This window comes from Sceloporus undulatus, chromosome 5, assembly GCF_019175285.1.
Source record: "Sceloporus undulatus isolate JIND9_A2432 ecotype Alabama chromosome 5, SceUnd_v1.1, whole genome shotgun sequence".
NCBI lineage: Eukaryota > Metazoa > Chordata > Lepidosauria > Squamata > Phrynosomatidae > Sceloporus > Sceloporus undulatus.
In genome coordinates, this window is record NC_056526.1 from 94,279,138 (window position 1) to 94,305,601 (window position 26,464).

The window sequence follows — 26,464 nt, forward strand, 5'->3', positions numbered from 1 at the left end:
CCACCCCCACAGTTTGTTGGCCAGAATGGAGCTAGCTTTATTAAACCCTAAGGGCTGATGCTATCTGGTCTGCTGCTTTAAAGTATTTGAGTTTTGTCTAAAGGGTCTTTACTTTATTATATTTCTTGTCTTTCGCCCCACACTGAGGGTTCAAGGCAGTTCACAAGATTGTTGCTGCTGTATGCCTTCTTGTGTTTCTAGGTTATGGTGACCCTACAACAGGGTTAGCAAGATTTGTTCAGAGGGGTTTGACACTGCCTTCCTGAGGCTCAGAGAATGTGACTTGCCCAAGGTCATCCAGTGGGTTTCCCTGGCTCAGTGGGGATTCAAACCTTGGTCTTCAGAGTTATAGTCCAAGTGATCAAATAATCACTACACTATGCTAACTCTCACAAGATTACAATATAAATAGAAAGGTATTATATTTCAGCACTGTTATATTAAATACGCATCAGTAAGTAGTATAATACCAGCATTGGCAGAAGCACAACAGGAAAAAAGCCACTCTTCGCCTCTTCTGCATGGGAATTTCACAGGTTGGGAGTAGCTGAAACACATATCAAATACATCTTGAATGAGAAGTATAACATTTAAGATTTTTTTTTTGAAAAAGGGGGGAGGAATAGAACTATTGATAATGCTATAATTCTAAAATAGTCAGATTCTACCAAATATGTGGAATATAACAACCTAGTTCATTATCTTTTATTTAAAACATGGCATTAAAACATGACAATCACCCTTCTCAGAAGCCAAAATAATCTTCACATATTAAATATTTGCCAGTAAGGAATATTTTTAAAACTTGTATTTTACATGTTTTATAGTGTTTTAACTTGGACTGTTTTAGATTTGTTGATCGCCTTGAGTCCCTGTACTGGGAGGATGGTGGGATATAAATAAACATAATATAACCACTGAATAAATTTTATTTATTCTGTTCTTTCAAAGTTTACTTTCAAATGCATCTTTCTTTTGCAAGATAAAATACATTTTGCAGGGTAAAACTCAACTGTAGTCCAAAGGCAGCTTTCCATCTGTGCCATATGTAAAAACTATGATGCGGCCTCAAATTAAGCTAGATGTGCAGTAAAGGTAGGATTCTGATGCATTATGTAGTACAGCTTAATTTATTTAAAAGATACACTGTCAGAACAAACACTAGTAGCAAAGGACAATACAAAAGCAAGTCTTCTTGGAAGCTCTAAATCCAGAGATCTTGTCTTTATGGAGAAAACAAAGGTGTGGGGTCAAGGAGATCAACCAGAGAACCTTCGTTGGTCTCCTTTTCAATTGATCAGTTCATTCTTTGTCAAGAAACTGAGATAGATTCTTTCTAGTTTTTTCAAAAGCTGATGTTTTTGCTCTGCGGGATGGTCTTGAACTTGCCAGTGAAACAGGTTGATGAAGTTCTTCACTGTTGAAGAAAGATGTATTAGTTCCAGGTGATTACATTCCATTGTTTTAAAACTAGAACCTGCCCCAATTATTTGACTAGTTATCACAAATCAGTGTGAAATACTCAACCTTCTTTACTTAGGTACCACTCCTCCCTCTGCTCATTTTCTCTTCCAATCCTATATCACTTCCCACTCCACTAGATCTACTCCCTTATCATGCTTCATAGAATCATCCACTTCTGGGCAGTTGCCCTAGTCAAGAATCACAGCAGGTTAACCATAGTCAAAGTGCTTCTGCCTGCTCCATTCCAGACTACCCCAATGTTTACGTCCAGCACCTTTCCTTGGTACTGTAGTAAATCTGAGGACTAATTAACAAAACAGAGATCTAAAAGAAAGACATACACTGAACAGGAAAACACAGTATACTAAGAGGGATGCCTGAGTTATAAATATATCAGAAATGCTTAGAAACCAAAACGAGTATTTTAAAAACCAAGCGCTAAAAAGCTGCTCATGTGTATAGGTGCAGGCACAGTTGCTTGTGCATACACTGTTGTTATTTAACTAAAGAAATCTTTGGTGTTGGCTAGATCAGGGGATGACAAAGTGTTGCTTTGTGGCCCAAGCCTTCCAAAAGAACCATTCCTTTTCTGGTCATAAAAAAAACTTACCCTGTTTTGAAGAGTCCAGGAATAGCAATTCACTTTTGAATGTTACAAGGGCTTAGTATCATAGAATACCTGTTTTTTAAATATCAAAGGTGGATCTTTGGTCCCCTCCCCCCCCGGTGTAGGTTTTAGGAAAGGGACCTTTGGCACCTGGTCGTTCCCAGGAGCAGAAAATCAATCCCCCAAATTGCCAGTTGCCTGACATTGGACTATATATGAAGCGCATTTTTACTTCTACCTCCCCCAACCTTTAGTATAACAGATGCATAGAAGAACAAGACTGAGCACACAGTGTCAAAAACTACACAGAGAGCATCCCAAAGGTTGCATGTAGTCTTGGGATTTCAGGCTGTATACCCTTCATATTATGGTGTAGGGAGATGAAAACCTCTTCTGTTTTGATTGAGAGTGATCTTTTACAGCAAACAGCAGCTATAAAAGGGCAGTTGTCCTCCATCATCCAGGTAGTCAGCTGGATAGTGGGGGAAAGTGACTGTACCTCCTTCACTCTCACAGGGAACATCCAAATGCCAACCCTGGTCCCAGAAATCCAGGCTGTATGCTCCTGATGTAAGCAAATGACCCAGTAGGTTAGTTTAGAGCTATTTAGTTAAAATCAGTTGCCTTCCTTGGAAAGGGAAAGAGAAAGTAAATTGGAGTATCTCTGTAAAAGTTTAATTCATCCACTTAAAAGAGTAACAGCAGGAACAATCTTTGCTCACACACAAAAAGTTACCTTTCACTTTCAGAATCTGCAGTTCTACAATCTCTTCTTCTTCTGGGCACAGATTTTGTTTCCATTTCTCCTAGATCTTAAAGTAACAAAATTTATTTTCTTTCACCAAGTCCATCCTCAAACTGTAGAGTTGCTTATTCCACTCATGTTTTCATGCTTCTCCACCCCCCCCATGCAATTATTTTAGAAAGAGTCACTGCATTTGATGCACCTGACACAACAGTATCATGAAGATGCCTTTTCAGACCCTTTGAGGGTGCCCTACAACTCCATTACCATCCAGAGAATAGCAAAAAGCAACAAAAATGGTATTTCCTTATCCTAAATGGCTGATGGATATGGAGGCCTCAATTAAGGAGTTTCCAAAGAGTGGAACAGAGTGACTGATCCCTGATGAATTGCCTGAAAACAAATATACATAGCCACATATTTGGGTGCACTGAGCAGCATGCTTACAGTTACTGTTTGTATTTATATCACATTTTATCCCTTATAATTAAGAAAACTAGCAAATGAGCATAAGGGCATATGTTCCTTTGAGGATTTATCCTATGGATTCATCTTCTTTGGAAGACTGTCATAAAACTGATGTTAGATTGAGGAGGGAATGAGGTGGAGAACAGGAAGTAAAATCACAGCATGTACTGAGTAAAACAAAAGTAAAGCCTGTCCACAGAGAATCTTGAATTCACTGTAACTTGTTTACATACAGAAACACAGTTATGATCCCATGACACATAATTTATTCATACAGCGTACAAATGAAAACATTATTTGGCATAAATGAAGTGACTAATTAACCCCATATGCCAATTTGTGCTTTGAAGTGTACTGCTGCGTGTGAAGAAATATCCTACAACTTTTACAAGGCCTCATAAGACCTCTCTGTTTTCATGCCTTAGTTCATTGATGCAGAAAAGGAAGCAAGAATTATGCCAAAATTTGTTGCTTTTCAATTGGTGGCAAACCTCAGACTATAATGACAAGTATTTCAGAAAGTAAAAGGGTGAAATTTTTTAGTTCCTACACACTGGTCTCAAAAAGTAAAAACTTATTCACATGCCAAACTATTATTATCTCTTCTTTAAACTATCATTAAGTACCTTTCATAACTCTGCTTCTTACACGTCTTGACTTTGTAGTTGTGTTCCCTCTCTGTTCAATGGTTTTATTTTCTGTTTATCAATGAGCAGTAAAAGAATTCAAATCAGTGAGGATTAATGCAAACACATTACTTACAAATTCCATTAGGACGCTACACATGTAACACACATAATGCTTCTATATGATATGCCAATACAGAGGGACCTGTCCACATACAGCCTATCATTTTATATATTAGATTTATACCCTACCTTGCTAGCAAAGAGTGGCTCAAAGGAGAATGGAAGCAAGCTGTAACCCAAGGAGGATGAGCACCCTCTGGCTGCACAGATATTGTTTAACTGCAACTGATAATGCCTCATCACTGACTATGCTGGAAATGGCTAATGGGAGTTGAAATCCAAGCTTTCAGATTTGACTATTTCTAGAACCTGGCCTATGTAAAGAATTCTTAAAACGCACTAAACTCTGTTCTCTACCTTCTTCATGCTGGTCAGGGCGAGCAGATGTTCTGTCACTTTCATGTATAATGCTGGAACTACCAGTGTCTTGAGATTGGCGAGAAGGATCAATTTCCTGTGGCACTTCAGAGATATCCCCACCATTGTGGATTCCCCCATCTAAGTTGTTCTTCACTTTTTCAATCATTCTTAAACATGCTTTATCCTTCACTTTCTGCAATTGTAATATGGATCATTAGCAAAGCTTTGATGTAGACATTTACTGTATAATAGACATTTATGAACCCCCTGTCATGCATTTTTTTCCATCCTAGACTCCGGATAGCATAAGGTACCCTCAGATTAAAGAAACACATTAACATAAAGAAATGTGAAGAATAAATTGCTATTAACAGTAAACAGCTACAAAAAAAAAAAAAACCAATTAGAAATACTACAAATGCATAAACGATGCCTAAAAAGACTTTTTAAAAGACATTTTAAGAAACAATGAAAACATGTTAAAAGGCTATCATATTTTTAAAATGTCACTAACTTTTCTGAATAGATTTTTCTGAACAGATACAAGAACACATCAGGATGATGTGGGTCCAAAATACACCTCTGTTCTTGAGGGTTTAAAGGGACAGTATTTTGGCATACTGTAGTTTAGGTGGCTGTATTACCAGAATCTTGGGACTTAGTGCCAAGACTTCCTTAGAATGAGGTTTCCAGTTGTGTACAGGAAACATTCCTCTTTTATTATTATTTCCTTTTTCAGCCTCCATTTGAGCGGATACAAATAATCCAAAATTTCATCCAGTAACTTGGCCTTAGAATCTGTTTCTGTTTGTTTCTCAGTGTTCAAACAAACAAACCAAATTTAGTAATTCTGTGTTATGAGCCTTGGAAACAGGCATAAAACATCCTCTTGTCACAGAAACCAGACCCAATTGTTTATACCCCCCTGTAGTGACTATCACCATGCTGTAAGGAACCAAAACATTAAAACTTAATCAGCTTAACCAAACCCCACTAGTAAAACATAAAACCGATAGCCCTACCAGAACCTGCCACTGCTGTTGTTAGCAGTAAAGAAAAACAAAATGAGAATCTAATGAACAAGAAAGTAATAAACAAAAGCAGACTCAGATTGTCAAACATTTAAGCAAGTAATTATAATGCCTTAACAAAAACATTCTTTAAAATTCAGTACATACATAAAACAAAACAAAACAAAAGTTTTCACTTTAAAATAATAATTGTAATAGAATACTTATAAAAGCATTAGGCAATTATAGGAGGACAAACCTAGTTTTATATTTTAATAAGTTATTTTCAAATATGGAGTCATATATTTAAAATCAAATTTAATGTGCAATTATTCTTCTTTTGTCCATTTGATGATACACTTTTTATGTCTTTTTTGTGAGATGGAGGACAGCTTGATTGTAATAAGCTACATCTTGCTCCTAATAGCAAATCTTTCACAACTCAAAATTATTAATTCTTAAGGGGCTTAAAATTGTGAAAGTGTGCTTTCCAAAACTTCTGTCGTGCCAGTCTGTATCACACTGGTTTCCTGATATAATGCTATGATTTGAATCACTGACTCTAAGGCAGCTTTCCTTAGTGAGCACTTTCAGGAACCCTATGAGCCACTTAGAATCAATGAATAAAATAATAACGTTAAGACTCATCATCAACCAAGTGTGCTCTTAAAATGAGCTCTTCCAGGAACCATTCACTAGTTACTTGAGTCAAAGAAATACTGGGTGGTTGGGAGGCGAATGGAGTAAAGGCCCTGAACCCTTTTGTGATAACATTTATTTCAGGGGCCCAGTAACAAAGGAATAGTCACACATGGTCCTATTTCTGTAATCCTGATCCTGTTCCAAAGGAGCTCCAGCTTCTAACCACATTTGAACTCACTTTAATTAAAGAGATCCATGTGCATCCTACCTAAAAAGAGCCGTGGTTTTATTTATACCATTTTCTGCATGTTTACTGGCTGGGATGCTGTCCTTTTCTTTCCCCTAGACTTTTGTCTGGAATATTATTATCAGTGAAAAAGAAGTTATCTCAACTTCAGGCTCAGAATTTCATTCACAAGATCAGCTTAGAATGCAAAATTCTAAAATGGTTATCTAGGATGTGCTAAATTTAAGATAAGCAAATGTCTTCTTCTTCTCCACCTGCTAGGTACAGCAAAGTCATATTTCAGATAAATTGTATTAGTGACATAGTTTCTGCACACCAATAATTCCATATTTAACATGGAACTTGGCTAACATTTAAATACTGTTCATCTCACATCTCCATTTTCAATACCAAAATTAAACAAGTTCAGAAAAGGAAGCAAAACTATTATGTACCTCAAGGACCTCACCAAGCAGGACCAGGAGATCTTTTGTCAAATCTTTATTGAGTTCTAAAGAACTCAGTGCTTTTGCATAGATACGGACATCTGGTGCACTTGGATCCTTCAAAATTTCATTGCATATTTTTATTGCTAAATTATCATGAACTGTCAAATCCTGGAAAAAACAAAACAGTATTGTGATATTTGGCTGCAGATCTTTTAAGGAAAAATCATCTATGGCCTGAAACGCACAGGCCAAGAGGTCTGGCTTCCGGCTTCTTTGGAGGGGGGGGGGGGGGGGAGGTGGTGTGCAGATGATGCATGCCCCAAGTCTGCCAAAGGTGGTCCAAAGTCACCAGAAAAAGGAATGGTAAAAAACGCTCCTGTTGGTGGTTCATTTGGGACTGCGGCGGCGGCCCACTTTCAGAGCAAGCCATCCAATTGCTGCAGTCCCTGGCAAATTGGGGCTAGAGTGGCCAGAGGCCACTCCAAGCCACCAGTCTACTTCATCCCTGTAATAATAATAATAATAATAATAATAATAATAATAATAATAATTTATTTACACCCCACCTCTTCAATTAGATTTGAGGTGGCTGACAACACTAAAAGAACATTAGAATACAATAAAACACAATATCCCACAAACCCACCCACCTACAATAAAAACAATACAATTAAATTATTAAAACAAAGCAGGCAGTTGATGGGAGGCAACTGAGATGCTAATCTGGAAAGGCCTGCTGGAAGAGATTCATCTTCACTGCTTTTTTTAAAGCAGTCAAGATTAGCAATATCCCGGATCTCCTCCAGCAGGCGCCTCTCTCTCTCTCTCTGTCGCACTCTCCACTTTTCAACATGGGGTTGAGCCCAACAGGCCTTGGGAAGGTGAAAGGAGGAGAGCTGGTCAGACCATCTGTGAGGACACCATAGCCCGCATGGGGTCTGTGGACCACAGGTTAAAAATTACTTATGCAGATCCTTTTCACTCTGATTTCAGGCCTGGTTATTGGACAGAGACGGCTTTGGTAGCCTTGGTGGATGATCTACAGCAGACAGTAGGGATATTGGAAACTGACCAGCAATTTTCCAGTACAGTGGGTATGAGGAGAGCTACTTTAGTTAACAGTCTCGCTACTGCCTCTGAATGCATTTCTGCTCTGTCTAAAAGAGCCAGAAACTGGGGAGCATTCAGTGAAATCTACAGAAGAAACGGTAGGCATGTGTCAAGATGCTCAAAAAGCCAAATGCAGTCTGGCCTGTATATATTCTTAAAGCCTTCTCCAAAGGCTATTTAAAACCAAACTTGAGAAATTTCCTGACCAGAAGCTCTCAAACCCTTTACTGGACAAGTGAAAATGAAGCATTCACCACTCCTCTTACCCACTCGGACACTCCTGACTGCTTTTATGGTTTTAGGTCCAATATGCAAGTCATGGCTCTCATCTATCCTATGATCCTATCCACATCCTTAGGATGCATAGGCTGAGATGTATCTAAAGGCACAGGATAAGCAGGAGCCAAGGTTACTTTTACTGGACCTATATCAACTACAGCACCCATGTTAGAGCAGACACAAGCCATTTGTCTGAAATATATTGTGCAAATTCTACACAGCAAGTGATGTGTTCCCTCCTTATTGAATACAGCATAGAAGACCCCTAAGCACCATAGACAGCCCCATTTGATGACGCTGTGCAGAAGCAATGGTGGCAAAAAAGTATAATTTCTTTGTTGCCATCATCACATCAAACTGCTGCAAATATCAAGGGAATCTAATACTAGCAGAACGTTAATAGACAAGAAACCAGTGGCGTTTACCAAAATAAAAATATACAACTCAAACAGAAGAAAACTCAATTGATAAGATTGAACATACTGGGAAATTCTGGGAACCTTTAGTATGTTGATTCAGTCCACTTGGTCTTGTCAGATCAACTAACAGCTCAGCAACATTAGTGACATCAACTTCAGATAATGGTGATGATGCAGGAGCATTGAACAATATTTGCAAAGTTGGAAGAAAAGCTTCTTCAAAGCATTCTTGATTAGCCCTGGATTTTTGAAATATGCAGGATGAAACATTAATATAATCCATTTCACATTTACCAAAATCAATTATATCTAAACTTCGATTAGACCTTTGAAAGTTCATGTCTTTTAAAGCCAATAGTCAAAAAGCAATGAAAACCCAATATAACATTTTGATCTGTAACAACACATGGCAGTAGATATTTGCTTTGCTCCAGGCACAGTAATGTCCTAAGTATGGCAAGCAGAGAATTGTAGGTCTTGCTGCTAAAAAAAAAAAAAAAACTCTTCCTTTTCTAAAAACAGGACAGAGAGATGTAGAAAAAATGTGGCAGGGAGAAGATACGTAACCACAGGCTTGGACTGCAATCCTACATGTGCTTATCCAGCCCATTGAACACAGTGGGATTTACTTCTGAGTTGACACATGCAGGATTGCAATGTTAGGCATCTTTTATTAATCAAGCAAGAAAATGACAAGATCTCCCCCCTCCCATTTCTGTTCAATTAAATTCAGTTCAAACACAAATTAAATGTCTGAAATATTTCAGAGGTAGAAAAAGAAAATGCAGGATAGCAAAAAAACAAAACAAAAAACCAGAGCCATACCTATTTGAGTAAGCAAACAAAGGGAAGAAAACTCCCAAAGAATGTCGGAGGCGAATATCTTCTTCAGTTACTGGATTATACCATAACAAAATAAGTCGAGAAAGAAGCTTGGCGCTGATCAGCCGCCCAGTGAATATGAGCTTGGCTAGGCCCTCAGCGGATACTGTTCTAAGTTCTGAAAACTGATGAACAAAAAATTGTTAAAAGTTGCTATCAGTATTTGAATTTCATTCAAGATTAAAATTTGGGATCACTTATGTGATATGTTTCTTGTAGCTATAAAATTATTGGGTTCGATGTAGACTGTCATAGCTAAAAAAACCCACAGAAATCAGTGGGTCTTATGTTAGTCATAACTAACTAAATATATTTATTTTGGTGGGTCTACTGTATTTTTGTCTACGTCTTAATCCAACCCTTGCACACACATGCAAAAATTATGGTAATTCTTCTTCTTCACCATAATAGCCAAAATAAAGTTAATCATGCTTCTTCTATGGACAAAATAGCAGCACTGCAACCAGTTACTGTTAGTTGGCACCTCAGTTTACTCATAGTTGAGATCACCTCTGGAAAATCAGGGAGGGAGTAAAGGGCTGTCTGATTCCATCTGCTTCTTCTCTGGGTAAACGACATTCTCTTTTCTCATTACTCTCCTGATCTCAATCTGCTTTAAGGAATATCTTAAGCCACTTTTCAAAGGCCTGTTACAGACTGCCAAAATAAAGCTGCTTTGGGTCTCTTTGGAGGTATGCTGTTTAAATAATGCATGGGTCCTAAGAGTCCGGAGGTCGCACCAAAGCCACACTCCATTCCTAAGCACTGGAGTGCAGCTTTGGTGCAGCTTCCGGATTCTTAGGATGCAGGCATCATTTAAACAGCATACCTCCAAAGAGACCCGAAGCAGCTTTATTTTGGCAGTCTGTAACAGGGCAACGTATTATGAATGTACTGTAATATATTGTATTTTATGAAAATAATGTAGTCTAGTTGCCTCTCCATTTTTAACTTCCTTCCCAACCAGTTATGAAAGAAATGGAAACATTTTTTCACAGAACTACTGTTACCTTAACCCCAAGAAATATGGCAGGATGTAAACCTAAACAAAAATGAACAGCTAGTCTTCATTAAAGTTTATACACAAACATATAGCTGATATTATCATTGTACAGTGGTACCCCGGGATACAAATGCACCGCCTTACGAAATTTCCGGGTTACGAAAAAAATCCATTTAAAAAAACTGTTCCGGGTTACGAAGGTTTTTTCGGGTTACGAAAAATTTTTTGGTGCTTTTCGGCGCTATTTCGCACGAAATCGCGGCTTTTCCCCATTAGCGCCTATGGCTTTTTCGGCTTACGAAGCATTTCGGGTTACGAAAGCGGCGGCGGAACGAATTAAATTCGTAACCTGGGGTACCACTGTATTCATTAAGGTGTGCCATACCTCAGGTAAAAAAAAAGAGTATCCCTCATCTTGACAGTGTCATCTTTGCTTTCTGATTGTTCAGTGTACACAAACTTTGTTCCATGCATAAAATTGTTAAAATTATTGTATAAAATTACCATCAGGCTAAGTGCCTAAAGCATATATGAAATGAAATTTGTGTTTAGATATCACATTGCGTGTGTGTATGTGCAAATACAGATATTCCAAAATTCACCACCCCTCCAAAAAAATCCAAAACCCAAAACACTTCTGGTCTCAAGTATTTTGGATAAGGGATCCTCAACTTGTAGTATGCTAGAACTTTCTCCATACTAATCCTCAAAACCAGTATTTCTTGGTTTCAGTGCCTTACCTCACTGTCTAGGAACCCAGAAAGAAGATGAAGTAGACTATGTGCAGTAGCAGTTTCATCTTCAGTTTCCAGAGTTATATCATTTTCAGTCTCTTCGTTTTCATTTTGGGAATTTCCTTCTTTTTTTGCTTTGAATGGTTCTATTCCAAATGTCATAAGCTGATCAAAGACTGCCTTCAAAGCACTTAATTTTATCTTCATTTCATCAATTTGCAAGACCTGTTTGGTTTTAAAAAGACAGCAGGAAATGTGAATATGCAAGACAGATCTTAAACTATAAAGTGGACATATTGTCCCTGGTGTTCAGTTTATTTCAAAGCTTGTCCAAATGATGGTATAATGCTGAATTTTGTAAGAGCCTTGTTTTTCTCACTTCCATGGTATAGAATTTATTGGAAACTACAAAAGCTTATGTAAATAAATTAAGCTGAAATAACACTACAGTGTCTGGTTGTCTTGGTTGTTTCCCCTCAAAGCAACTCGGAAAAAGATAAAAAGCAAAGGCAAAACTATTCAATACTGAATCAATACATGGCTACAAAAGCCAAGTATAAATTCTTAAGCACAGTAATTATTACGCAAGTTGCTAGTAGGTCTTTCTAAGAGTAAATTTTTACACTTGTCCCAGGAACTATACATTCAGCAGCAAGCACTTCCATGTAGACAGCACAATCTGAATAGGGGTTGTTTTCCAACAGCAGTAACTCTCCAGATCAACCATTTTGTAGACATATTAGCTACAAAGAATGAGGGTACATACTAAAACAATGGCACTTAGCAGTAGGGAGTGATAGAAATTTCCTGGGGTCAAGTTTACTCCCAAACACCTTGTGACCCAACATTCAGCAGAAACAACCTACAAATAAATCAGCTGACAAATTAATCAGAATGACCTCTGCCATTAAAAGGGTTTATTTTGTTCTTTCCCAATATTTTTTTGTTAAGGAGCCAAACATTATGGTTGGAGATCCAATTTCCAACTTTAATTCTATGCACATGTTCATCCCATAGGATGTGTCAGAAACTACAAATTCTGTATGTATTCCTATATAAGTCTAGAAATTTTAGCCAAAAAATCAACCCAAAAACCTAGGTAGACTTATCCATGATTCAGTGTAAGTACTGTACTGTATTTTAACTCTTACCTAGAAAGGAACCTTCCCCATCTCTGAATAAAGTGGCAAAAGGGTTAGTCCATCTCCAAACCTAGAAGCAGCACCCATCTTCTAATCTCTCCATCACCTTGCAATTTCTGGACTTTTTGAATGCCTGGATGTGAAAATGGCAACAGCAACTCTCTGGCACTTTAAGGAGATGTAAAGGAGCGCAGAGAGTAGAAGGGATTGGCCCTTCTTTTAGGGTTATCCCAGGAACGGATTACACTCTCGTCTTTTGCCAGTCTACTCAGAAAAGGGGATTGTTGCTTTGTGATAAAAGTTAATACTGTAGCTTAACATTAAAAGCAAGGAGAACACATGGAGTAGCCACCTCTGCCTGGCAGGGAGAGAAGAGCAGGGAAGCTTGCTAGATCATGGGCTTCCAGTGAGGTCTATCCCAAGCTGCTGCTGTTTCTTCCCTCGCCTGTTCTGTCAAGGCTCTTGTTCTTGGGACGCAACACTGCTGCAGCCCCAACCAGCACACCCATAAAGTCTAGCGTTCCCTAGGTGCATTGTGGCTGAAGAAGAGCCAGCATCATTTTGGCCCCTGGTAGAAGAAGAGTCTAGCCTCTTGCTTGAGGCCGCCGCTGTCCCCCGGTTCTACCTGGGCCACCTCAGAGGTAGAGGAGAAGCAGCCAAGTGTGCTTAAACAAAACTGTTTGAATTGTGTTATTTCCTTATAAAATGTTTAAAAATATGAATGCGAATGTATACTAAACAAACAACATATTTTTATTCATATATTATGTCAAGCAAGGGGTTGCGACTGAATGTAGATGTAAAGGGGGTCACAAGGATAGAGTTCAAGAACCATGGCATTCATTTATTATCTAAGCAATACAAATCCTTATTACCCAAGTGAATGACAAAGCTTCTTAACCTAGAAGTGATATTATAAACACATTCCAACACAGAAGCCTTTACCTGCAATATCAATGCAAGATGCTGGCTGGCAAAGTCTTTGCTCTGCAGACCACAGCAGCTCAAACATAAAACTGCCATATTTCTTACAGCTGGATGAATATTGGTAACTCCTGGAATTATCTAGAATGCAAACAAATTGCAACAATGCCTTTACATTTCAGGTCAAAACAAACATAACCAAAAACACCATTCCATTGACTATATGAGGTGAGTAAGAAGCTCCTCCCTGCAAACAAGCAGGGAAATGAAACTTGATTTTCTGCCCTATCCCATCTTACCTCTACTTCTTTATCTTGCCAAAGTGGTATAACCCAGGTAACAATTTATTTGGTATACTGAAATGTTTCTGCTACCATAAGGGCAGAAAGAGTTTTTACTTAAGAGATTATGTAAGACAGCAACTAGAATTATCTTGTTTTTGTCTTTTAAGTATCTGTACTAGACATAAGCATTTGACATTGTATACCATCCTGATGATTCTTATTTATTATTTTTGATTGCATATTATTTTATACTCTAAGTTTTATGATGGCAGAAAAGCTATCTATTGCTTGCTACACTTTGCTGATTTAGGAATACTTTGGCAGGCAATTTATCCGATAAATTCCTGGAACAGCAACTTTTTAAAACCTTTTTGCAAGTCTAACATATTGAGAACAGAACTAGCCAATGTCAGAATACATCTTCTCAACTTTCATGGATGTCAAAATCCGTGTTTCTTGCCACCTACCAAGGATTCAATCATTCCATCCATTGTTGGGCCTAATCCTTTGGAACTGGAAAGCTGTTTTAGAAGTTCATTGCACATAATGAGACATTTCAGCAGAGTTTCAGGATCATTCTTTAAAATAAAAATAACAATTTAGTTCAAACTTATTGCACCCAAGATTATTTCAAAAACTATAGTTAATAACCAGGAAGCAAATGATTAACAGCTGAATTAAGTCTGTTTCTTGTTAAAAGTCAAACAGAAAGACTGTGTCATCACACGGGTTACCTCTAAAAACTACTCGACTATGTGGACACACCTGCAGGTACCTCACATTAAAACACTAGAGTGAACAAGCATATGTAACTTGGCACCTGTCACTTTCCCAAACCCTTCTTAATTAAGAAATAAGAATATGCTTATGACATGATCAACCTAGAAAATGTAATTTCAAGACAAAAGCATCAGCGGTAGAACTGCTGTATAATTCACTTTAAATGTAGTTTACAACATACACACATATCCTCACATTTGTTTTAAATGGGGAGAGAGAGGACCAGAGAGTGGTAAATGTAAAATGCAATACCTTTTCCATGCATATTTCTTTTGTTTGAGGCTCCTCTACCTCTTTCAATAGATTGCTTTTAACACTTTCAAGCTCTGTTATACTCTCTTTCAAAACTGATGCTTGGTTGAAGTCCTGCAGAGCCACACATTTCTCCAGTGTATCCTTTGCTTCCATGAGTTTCACTTTAACTTCAGCCAACTGGAAGAAAATTATGATAGAAGGCTAATTTGTATTACACTCATCCCTCCACATTCACTGGGGTTAGGGGCAAAGGACCATGAATGTGGAAAGACTGCAAATAACAAAAACCTATGTTTCTACCTGAGAGAACACCTCTCTAGGAACCTCTAGATCCTCCAGTGTATCCTGTTTATTCCCTGCCTGGCAAAGGCCTGATGCTGAATGAACAACCTTCACTTCTTCACATGATGCTCCTTTTTATAGAAATACACCTACACACAGGGGCCACCATGCTGAAAATACTTTACAGATGCCAAGCTATTACAGGTCCAGTGAAAATGAAAACTCAGGCTCTGCATTTTATATTGCACTAGTCCAAGGGAACTTCAGTAAAGTACAGTACAGTTACAAACAATACAGCTGAATTAAACAATGAATCCCTAAAACAGCAGAGACAAGGCTGTTTTGTGACAAGCAGAGACTTCTGATGGCTCCCTGCCTGCCCTCCCCAAAGACAGGCTGAAAAAATGGTTTTGGAGGTCTTGGAGTCTTCTAGGAATGTTGGTTTTGTGGGGTTGGAAGACCACCAAACCCCTCCTAATCCATCAAAATCTTTTTTTAAATGGCAATTTAATTTTTATGACATCTTTGGCCTAATGCAACCTGCAGAAGAGGCCAGAAACCAAAACTATGACCACAGAAGTGATGTGTGTGTGTGTGGGGAAATTAAATACGTTCTACGTCTTAGCACAGTGATGGCGAACCTATGGCACACATGCCAGAGGTGGCACTCAGAGGCCTCTCTGTGGGCACATGTGCCATCATCCCAGCACAGAGTTTGCCAGAGTTTGTTACTAGAAAGCCAGAGGGACATGGCACTTTGCAATAAATAAGTGGGTTTTGGGTTGCAGTTTGGGCACTCGGCCTCGAAAAGGTTCACCATCACTGTCTTAGCACATTTGATTTAAACATGTATTTTTACATTGAAAGTTCTACGTGGACTTTTTTTATTAGAATGCTCATAGTAACATAAATAGAATAGCATATATTCCCATTATATTTAACAAAAAAATGACAACAACTGAAAGAATACTTTTTTAAAATTCCATTTTGGAAAAATTCTTACATCGCATCTCTGCACCCCAGATCTAGAAGTTGCCCACCTTAGCTCTAAAAGGCAGAAAATATACACTTACCTGAAGCTGTTGCTTTCTTATTTCAGTAGCATCTAGTGGCTTATCTACTGTAATAACTTCTTCACGAACCTCTGAAATGATTTCAGCAAGCTGGGAATGCAGATAAAATTAGCACCAAGTTAAAAATTAGGAAGGAAAGGGTACTGCAAATGTTTTCTCCCCAGAAAATTGAAAAAAGAAAAGAAAAATACCCTCTGTTTTGGAAAGATGAAAAAAGCTAGTCCATTTACCATTACCAACCCAAACAACAACAAATCTCAACAAATACTGTCTCAACCTAGCAGCTCCATTAGCATGTTTTTCCCCCAAAGCATTTTTCCAGCAATGATAACAGCAGCACCATGACTGGCTATGTGAGAGCATCACTGCTGAATGAAACAAGACCAGCTTGATGTAGTGTTAAACTTTTATTTCCCATGAAATTCCATCTCTCATACTGAAAAATCCTGCCTTCACAGAGGAACTTTGTGTGGCACTAGATAAAACACTGTAAGCTGGCCAAGCTAAAAAATATAGTAGACAGCCCCTACTCCACCAGTCAACTACCCACATCTTCCCAAGGAAAGGCAGGAGGAATATGAGTTATTGGGAATTGCTACCCCAAGGACCTCTCATTCCCCATGTCTTCAGGAAGTCTCCCAGACCAGTCTTTCCCAAGATGATGGGCAGAGCTGCATATATACAGCAGAATTAATGCAGTTTAGCACTGCTTTAACTGCTATGGCTCGATGCAATGGAATTCTGGGATCTCTATTTTTGTAAGACATTTAGCCTGCTCTGTCAAACAGCACTGGTGCCATAAGAAACTACAAATCCCAAGATTCCATAGGATAGAAGCATGGCAATTGAAGTGGTATCAAACTGCATTAATTCTCCAGGGTGGCAGCAATCTAAATAGAGGAGGAAGTGTGGTCTCTTGGATGTTGCTTTTACAGGCATCTTCAAGTTCTAGCATCCATGAAAAGGCTGGGAGGAAAAGGAAGTACGTATTCACTGTGAACCACCCTTGTAAAAATGTGTGGTGTATGTTCAGGCTATAGAGATCAACACTCTTCCTGTGTTTTCCAACAGAAAGGCTGGGTGTTGCTGTGCACTACTTTATGAACAGTTTTGCTCAACTAGTCTTTCTCGCAAGGAAAACTGGGAGCATTATTATTATCCTCCTGTACACATGAATATGTATAAATTGAACTATATTCAAAGTGAATTTCTTTGAAATGTATGAAAAAACAATTAATAGTATAATATGATGTGCACAAGAACTAAATTCAGTGGAGGTGCTTTGCTAATGCAACTGCTATAGTTCTAACTATCCATACCATACGTCCTGAAAATTCAAAAACTGTTAAATAAAACGTACAATCTGGATTCTTCTGTCATCATCTTTCAAAATACGGAGTAGGTTTTCCATAAGTAACGGTACAAGAGATGTGGAAGTGGTTGGAATCTTGAGGATTTCTTGTAAGACAGTCAACAATCTCTTCCTTAATAAACAAAAATACACGTGAATTTTTTTCCAACACTGTCTAGTATTAATTAGCTAAAAATAGCTCTGGTCTCAAGTGTGTGTTAACTGCAGATTATTACTTTATTACTCTCAGTCTCCTATTATATAACACTCTAACCCCAATAAGCATAATTTGACTCTGTAAAATGTTTATGTTTTGCAAGAAGATGAATCAATATAGCTCTTTAATCCCATGACGAAACAATTAGGGGAAGACTCGTTAATCATTTACATTAATTTCAATGAGTTATTTGGATTGCTCAGATGCATATTATCAGAGAATGGCCTCTGAAGTCCACCAATGTATATTGTTTAAATAAACATGTGTTTGTGTGTGTGCACATGTGTGATTGTATAATACGATTCCATCATTTGAAAATGTATGTAACGTCACAGTAATTTTTGTACTTGGCAGATTTCTGGTGTAAATAAGTAAAACTTGCATCTACATTTAGTACTAACATTAACCTAAATTTGATCATTTAACAGCCAAGACCCACTATATGGCTGACTACTGTTTATGCTTAATTTTTGACACAAAAGAAAGTAGCCAGAAGTCTGAATATAATTTGAACTGAGTAGTACTAGTTAATATTTTTCCATTCAATTCCAGATCAACAAGCAAACAAGGTAAACATTAGAAAGAGGCAAGAGGCTTACACCGTAAAGGCCAATTCAGCAGAATAGCAAAGATATCAAGCATCTGTTGCTAAGTCTTACCTTCCTCCCTCTTCAGTGGTATCCATACAGCCTAGAATAAGAATCAGCTGCTGACCTATAAATTCTTTGGTCATCAAATGTTCAATACAGGCTATATCTTCCTTTTCTTCTTCACTGAGAACTGGCATATTCTCAAGGTAGCTTAATAGAAAGAAATAATTATTCTTTGGGATTTGAAAAATATATTTATATTCCTCTCAATTGTACACCACCTTTACCAGCTCACGGACTAACCAGTTATTGATTGACTCATTCTGCAATGCTGTCTAAGGCCCATTACAAACGGGCCTTTGCGGCGTCCCTGTCACGTGCTAGGGGTTGGCCGAGGACCTAGCGTCCATACCGGCCTCACCCCTAGCACGTGACGAGAGCATAAAGATGGCGGTGCCCTATACACACGGGTGCTGCCATCTTTACGTGCTGGACGCTTAGCGTCCGCACGTCGCACCCCGGATGTGACGCCGCGAGTGTGCGAGTAGTGCCTCGCGGCGGCCCATCTGGGGCGCAAGAAGAAGCACCATTTTGGTGCTTCTTTGCTGCGTCCGGGAACCGCGCGGTTTGGCTGCTGCGGTTCCTGGACGCAGCAACCGCCGGAGGCGGCAGAGCACCGCTTTTCAGCGGTTTGTAACCCGCCTTAGTTTCCACTAGCTGTCCCATGTTGCTACCATTTTCTTTTTCTTGTGCCTTGCAAAATGGCTTTTGTGTTTAAATGTTTCATGTTCTCCAAGATCATGTTCTACCTTGTCACTGATGGAAGAATCTCCGTCCCCCCCAAAAAGTCCACCAGAACTTTTTTTTATCCCACAGTAGTATTTCTACACCCTTCTCAAGATACTAGCCAAACAATAGCAAAAATAAGTTTTAAAAAAAACAAGGTAATTGCTCATTTTTATATCGTAGCTATAGATCACATCCAAAAAATGGTAACCATAAGAGGGAAAGCAAAGTATATATTTAATTAACATTTTAATTTCTAATTCACTATTAATTTACCTTAAGAGATAATCTGCATATACAGCAGGCTCTGGCAGAACATACTCTAAAAATTCTTCTTCTTTGTGAGATTTTAAGTACTCACAAAAAGCTTTCCAAAATAAGGCACTTTCTGCAGTTAGTTTTTCTACTGGAATTACTTTCCTTTAAAACAAAACACAGTATTCATGTTCTTGTCAAGTTGAATGTACATTATTAAGCAAGTTAAAAAACAATAACCTTTACAGTCATTGCATTTGCACATACAAACTAACATTCCAATGATAAACCAATCACCCTAAAAGTAAAAAAGAGGCAAGAGCTGCTGAAACACACTTGCGTATTTTTTTTCCTTTAAGGAATCCTCTTAAAACAATGGTGAAATTGATGAATTAGCTAAGATTCAGATATTTTGACATCTGTTATCCCATTATTAACACCAGGTAATACATGTATATGCAAACGTTACTCTACATTACTGGTCACATAGCAAACCAATACTTTTCTAGTAAGTATAGAAGCTTTGTTCTAAGTCCATGCTATCTTTGTATCTAAAAGCCAGATCTCACTGTCACACTTCGGCATCAATAAAGCTGCAATCTTCTGTACATCTACTTGGGAGGATAACGAAGGCTGACCTTCATGCATCTCCCACTGATATACGGAACATATAAATAGGCAGCAAACTGCAACAGAAGTGAGGGAAGGCCAAAATCTTTTGCCCTTCCTCTTCCTACCGCACACATCATCCTTCTTCATCCCACACATACTTGCATTCTCTGTGAGCCACTAAGATTTGGAGAAGTTTTTCCTGCAAAACATCCAACTCAAAGATGAGGATACATAGCAGGGTTGGGCAAATGAGGGCCAAAACAGACGGCCTGTTAAAGAAGCCTTCCTGGCATCTTGGGAGTGCAGCATTTACACGCTGCACACTCCCAAGCTGCCCAGACATGGCCAGTTTCAAAATGCTCTGGTGGCACCGTGTTTACACACTGCACGCCTCCAAAGCATCTGTAATCTTGAAACTGTCCTGCGGCTGCTGTGCAGCCAGGAAAAATGGCTCTTTCCCAATCCAAATAGGAGCTGATCTCTTCCGCTCATATTTGGGCTGGGTTCAAGGTAGATTGGGGCTGCAGTGTGTGTTTGTTGAAGTCCTAATCTGTCTATGATGGGGGCGGCTTCAAGCCGCCCCGTCTTGCTGGTCTATTCCAGCCCTGAGTCTGGGAACCAATCTGCTGTCCCAAAAGTTGAAAGGCTCTACTTGGAGGTTTCAAAGAGAGGCAATTAACCATCTTAAAAAAAAAAAAATCAAGGAAAGGGCAATCCTGGGAATCTGAAGGGGTTGATGGCTGCCAAAAAAAAGCCTGTGGGTGTTACATGAACCCCCAGTGGTGTATGCGATGTACTCCTAAAGTACAGTGGTACCTCGGGATACGAAATACCCAGGTTACGAAATTTTCAGGATACGAAAAAATCCCATTGGAAATCATTGTTCCGGGTTACGAATGTTTTTTCGGGATACGAAGAAAATTTTTGGTGCTTTTCGGCGCTTTTTCGCACGAAACGCGGCTTTTCCCCATTAGCGCCTATGGCAATTCGGCTTACGAAGGCTTTTCGGGTTACGAAAGCGGCCGCGGAACGAATTACTTTCGTAACCCGAGGCACCACTGTAAAGGCAGCCCCCCCCCCTCTGGTGGCATCTATACTATCGATATCTGTGTCTTGTAATGACTCTTACTTTGGCTGTATATTACTGATGAATTATAGGACTGGAGAGTTTTAAAAAATTGAGAAAAAATGTGGCATACAAATGCTCAAGCAGACATATTACTCTCGGAAACGAAATTATGTGATACATCACTAATCCAAAACAAAACTGAAATTGAGTTAGAGTAGCAGAAAACGTTGGCTTGCTCCTCTACTGCTATATGTAGTTCCTTTTTAGTCAGATTAAGTAGTTGAAAATCTTAAACAGACATATAATTTAAGGATATGACCACAAACATACCTGTCATCCAGTTCTGTGAAGTTTTTAATCACATCATTTAGTGGAGACAATGAGAACACTGCATTAAGTGCTGAAATACCCACTTCAGGGCAGCTTTCCACATCCAACCTGTGAAGTAATTCTAACACATTTCCCTCCGCCAGACGTAGCCAGGCTTGAAGAAGCTGCTTGTGTACTACTTCTTTCACACAGTCTGTTAGGCAGAGGAATTACAACCCAAATATAATTTCTCAAATTAGCATTCTGGAATGTATTCGGAAACTGTGGGTTTATGTACTCCATTTTCACAATGGTCTATTCCAAAGCTAAATTCAAAACAACTTGCACACTGGCACCTCCCCATACCCATGAAAAGCCCTCTGAAAATGTATGAGGTGTTAACTAGTAAAATGGACCGCCTTGTGCAGGTTTCTATATGTCTGTGTTAGCCTATTGGTTGGTGAGAATTAGTTTAAAAAGCTAAAGTGTTGGAACAAGCTTCTTACGGTGAAACGTTACAGAGGAATAACAACAACTGATGTTAATGATTTCAGTGATGACCTTGTTTATAATGTGCAAGTCGTTTTGAATTTAGCTTTGGAATGCTTATGCACTTGCATTTATGCATACAAATATACAAACTCAGATTTCAGTTATCTTTACTCCTAGTGCAAAAGCCTTTACCTTAGTGAGATAATAAATTTCTTTTGGTAGGTTGTGCCAAAAGGGGTTGGATACTGAAAAAGGGAAACAAGTAGCATATTTAACAAGAATGCAACAAAATAAGTGTAAAATAGTAATATTGTACCTGATCTATCGTTAAGCCCTTGCTGCAACAGTTTTACTCTCTGGCCAATTGTCAAGGCTTTCATATGGACCTTTTCTGCCAGAACCTTTTAAAAAAGATGACAAAGACTTTAGCACTTGACTATTAATGAATTTCTACAAATCAAAACAAGTGGTTCTAGATTAGAATTGTGGGCATCTAGATGCCAATTCATTTAACTTACATTAAGCAATTGCTGCCAAATTTTTACCAAGCTCCAAAACTGTATGCCACCAAATATAGTATTACACATCTCTATCAGTCCCCCAGTCACATTTTTCCTACACTAAGAATCCCAAACATAGGGAAAATATTATAGCTCCCTGATCATTTGCTTCCCATTTTTGTATTCGCTCCAGCCCAAAATCTAAAACAATGAATTTGTTTTAAAGATCATGTACAGATTCCTCTATATTGTGACACTTCAAACTAAAGGGGCACATGGCTATCATAGCTGCCTTTTGTCTGCTATGGTTATTTTGTAACAATAAATCAGGAATCTATAAGAAGAGACTTTATTTCTGCAATGAAGTTTCCATTTCTCACTCTAAATATACAGTGGGCATTTTGTATAGATACAAAACTCCATGGATGCTCATATCCCATTAAATACAATGGCATAGTAAAATGGCACCTCTTATATAAAATGACAAACTCAATATTTGTCTCTCCAAATCTATATATCTTTATATATAGATTCAAATTGTGGATGATTGAATCTGTGGATAAGGAATCCACGGATACGGAAGACCAACTGTACCCCCAAACACTAGAAGAAATTAAAGGGAAAGGAAATATATTAATTCCATCACATAATCTGGGTATAATTTGTTGTGTAAGGAGACAAACTGAAAACCACAGAGAAGGACTAACTTATCTGATGGGTTAGGGACCAGAGCACTGGTAAAGTGGAATCAGTAGAAAAGCGGAACCCAGGGTTTTTTTTAGCTTGCAATTACATTTTGGCTGCCAAAAGTGTAAATTACACACTACATTTCATTTCTGAATGTGTGCAAAGGCTAAATAATACACTACATACTACACATACACACACACACACACAGAGTAAAGTAAAACGAATAAAAGCTTATCTTCAATGTCCTGCTCTCAACTTCCAACAAGATTAATAACTTTAGTATGCACTGGTATAGTTTTTTCAATTTCATCTAACACCTTGACTATATTCTTAATGATTGCACTAACTGTTGAATGGAGTACACTTAGCTTGAAGCCTATTATCACCTGTGGACATGCCTTTCTCACTAGGTTTGATTAATTCTAGCTTTTCTTGCAAACTGAGAATCCTATAGACTCTTTTAGCTTTATCACTGGCACTTAGTTACCATTATGAATACTGTACTACAGTAATACTGCAAAAGACGCACTGCCCACAATCTCAGAAGCACCACAAATGAATTAACAGATGTAAGGAGCCCTGTCCAAAATCTCAGAAGCACCACAGAGTGAATGCAGACTGGAGGCTATTTCCCACAATCTCAAAAGAACTACGGATTAAAGACAGAAGCACCACGCAAAGAAAAGGGGGGGAGGAGGTGCTGAACTTTGGGCTGCTCACATGCATGCGCAAAAACTGCTTGGGAAGCCTTGGGACTGGGCACATGCAGACAAGCATTTCCACAAGCATTTCCAAACAAGCCTTGTAGGCAAGAAGAACTAATGAAAGAATAGACCCCTCATCAAATTAATGGAATTTATCCGTAATTTGCAAGGATAGAAAAACCAAACTGTCCTGGGCCCAGTGCTATTCAACATCTTTATCAATGACTTACTTGGATGAAAGAATTGGGGGCATCCATATCAAATTTGCAGATGACACCAAACGGAGGAGTAGCAAATACCCCAGAGGACAGGATCAAAATTCAAAATGACCTTAATTAGAAAGCTGGGCTAAAGCTAACAAAATGAATTTCAACATGGAGAAATGTAAGGTACTGCACTGAGGCCGAAAAAATGAAATGCACAGATATAGGATGGGTGACACCTGGCTGAATGAAACTACATGTGAAAGGGACCTGGGAGTCCAAGTAGACCAGAAGTTGAACATGACTCAACAGTGTGATGCAGCAGCTAAAAAGGCCAATGTGATTTTAGGCTGCATCAATACATATATAGTGTCTAGATCAAGGGAAGTATTAGTGCCACTCTGTTCTGCTCTAGTCAGGCCCCACCTGGAATATTGTGTCCAGTTCTGGGCACCACAATTCAAAAAGGATGTTGAGAAACTGGTGTGTGTCCAAAGGAGGGCGACTAAAATGGTGAAGGGTCTGGAAACCATGCCCTATGAGGAAAGACTTAGGGAGCTGGGGGTGTTTAGCCTGGAGAAGAGAAGGTTAAGAGGTGATATGATAGCCCTGTTTAAATACTCGAAGGGATGCCATATTGAGGACGGAGCTAGCTTGTTTTCTGCTGCTCCAGAGACCCGGAGCAATGGATGTAAGCTACAGGAAAGAGATTCCACCTCAACATTAGGAGGAACTTCCTGACAGTAAGGGCTGTTCAACAGGGAGACACACTCCCTCGGAGTGTAGTGGAGTCTCCTTCCTTAGAGGAGGCTGGATGGCCATCTGTCAGGGATGCTTTGATTGAAATTTCCTGCATGGCACGGGGTTGGAATGGATGGCCCTTGTGGTCTCTTCCAACTCTATGATTCTATGAAAAAGCATGGGTTTCCTGCATGGCTTTTATTCCACTGAGCTCTCACTTTGCCAAAGAAACCAAGGAAATCCCTGAAATTTTGAAGGTACTCACTGATACCTAGAACTAAATTCCTAAAACCTTCAAAAAGATATCAATTCCAGAACCTATTATGGCTCAGGGTGAACACAAGATACCTCTACTCTTACCATAAAAACAAATAATCATGTGGCTCAAATTCCCATCTAGTAAAAGATATCTAAATATAAAACAGGCATATTTACAGTTAATGTAGATGACTGCCTATATACATCTTTTAATGTGAAAGCTACTTATGTACTGCATATCTAGCTGAGTGGTACTAATGTACAATGTAGCTCTTAATGTTGATCAAAAACTAACAATTATAGTTATAGAGATTTAATACACATTTTTGTGACATGTATCCAAGAGAATACACTTTTACCTCAAGATGAAAAAAGCTTAAAATATCCAAACAGTGTTTGGATATTTTAACCTAGTAAGTTAACAAGAGTAACAAAAGCCAGCTTACCTGATATGCTAATTTCCTGACTGTCTCCTTGACATCCATAGTACGACCTACAATTTTTGGCAAAGTTTTAGCAGATGGACCAATGCATGACAAAACAGCACGCCTGACTTCTGCGTTGGAGTCATTTTCAATTAAATTGTTGTAAACTGAAAAGAGAACATCATAGGTTTATTTGTGAGTGAAAATATGTACATAAATACAACAAGAGGAACTGAGAGGTACCAACAAACTTTGTTGTGTCTGTGTTAAATGCAAAATTTATTCTAAACATTCAGGCCCACATACTGGGAAACATAGCCTGCTAGAAGTCTGAAATATTTATGGATAGTGTAATTTCTTTGGTAAATTTCTAGTCCCTGAACCTCAGCAGAATATGAACACACAAATAACTGTCCAGTATGACAGGAAAAGCATATCTTACAAAGAAATTTATTCTTTACCAAAATAATAACAACAACAACAACAACAATAATAATAAAGCAATCAGCTTTTTAAAGGAGGGTCGTGAATGTAGTTTTACAATACTTATACAGTAGGTGCATTAATTTAAGCTTAAACCAGGCTATCTTCATGTTATTAAAGTTGAACCTCCACAAAATTTTACTTTGCTGATTCAACATGGCCTGCAGAACCTGTCAAACAAAATTCAAAAGTAATGTGTTCTGTAAATTTTTCAGGATGTAGCATACCCATGACAAGGTGGTAATTATTATTTCACCGAAATGTGCAACAATTACAAAACAAAACAAAACAAAACCCCTACTTGATTTAAAATATAAAGCTCAACAACAGGATCATCAACTTACCATTAACCACAGGGCAATCGTTGTCTTTTGGGTCTTGAAGTCTAGACAATGCCAGCACAGCTTGTATTCTCACATTTGGAACTTTGTCTTTCACTCTGAGCAGCATGGCACTGTTAATCTGATCAAACAGCTCATCTTCAATCTGAGCATTCTCTGGCAGACTTCCCAAAAGCTTATTAATAAGTTGGCATACTCGAAATCTAACTGCATGGCTGTTAGCATTATGGGACTTTAAAAGAGAGAAGTTAATTTTGTGTAAGTATACTTGTATTACTCTTATGTATATATTATGCATGTAAAAGTCAGAAATTAAATATACAGGTTGAATATCCCTTATCCGAAATGCTCGAGACCAGAAGTGTTTTAGATTTTGGAGTTTTTCAGATTTTGGAATACAGCAGCTCTGGGGAGTGCCTCACAGCCATTGCACCTCCACCCAGCTGCCATTGCCACCACCTTCAGGTCTCCAAGGGCAAAATGAGCTAGTGTCCAGTGGGGGCTCATCTCCCACATGCAGCAGTTCATTACCACCTTTGTGTTCTGCTGGT

The 26,464-nt window shown here is 38.6% G+C and overlaps 1 protein-coding gene across 3 annotated transcripts in view; it reads right to left on the reverse strand.

Moving 5' to 3' along the window:
- Positions 1–911: 911 nt before the first annotated feature.
- Positions 912–26,464, reverse strand: part of NCAPG (non-SMC condensin I complex subunit G) — a 33,210-nt gene continuing 7,657 nt past the window's right edge. For all 3 annotated transcript variants that reach the window (XM_042469994.1, XM_042469995.1, XM_042469996.1), the window contains exons 4-22: positions 25,917–26,145; positions 25,111–25,256; positions 21,885–21,969; positions 21,098–21,290; positions 19,108–19,251; positions 18,115–18,255; positions 17,248–17,371; positions 15,888–15,977; positions 14,530–14,709; positions 13,965–14,075; positions 13,235–13,354; positions 11,154–11,372; positions 9,354–9,535; positions 8,593–8,767; positions 6,727–6,888; positions 4,391–4,586; positions 3,911–3,982; positions 2,808–2,883; positions 912–1,417 (exon numbers count right to left, since the gene is read on the reverse strand). In XM_042469994.1, coding sequence (XP_042325928.1) covers positions 1,303–1,417; positions 2,808–2,883; positions 3,911–3,982; positions 4,391–4,586; positions 6,727–6,888; positions 8,593–8,767; positions 9,354–9,535; positions 11,154–11,372; positions 13,235–13,354; positions 13,965–14,075; positions 14,530–14,709; positions 15,888–15,977; positions 17,248–17,371; positions 18,115–18,255; positions 19,108–19,251; positions 21,098–21,290; positions 21,885–21,969; positions 25,111–25,256; positions 25,917–26,145 — 2,760 coding nt within the window. In that variant the 3' untranslated portion in view covers positions 912–1,302. The remainder of the gene's footprint in view (positions 1,418–2,807; positions 2,884–3,910; positions 3,983–4,390; positions 4,587–6,726; positions 6,889–8,592; positions 8,768–9,353; positions 9,536–11,153; positions 11,373–13,234; positions 13,355–13,964; positions 14,076–14,529; positions 14,710–15,887; positions 15,978–17,247; positions 17,372–18,114; positions 18,256–19,107; positions 19,252–21,097; positions 21,291–21,884; positions 21,970–25,110; positions 25,257–25,916; positions 26,146–26,464) is intronic.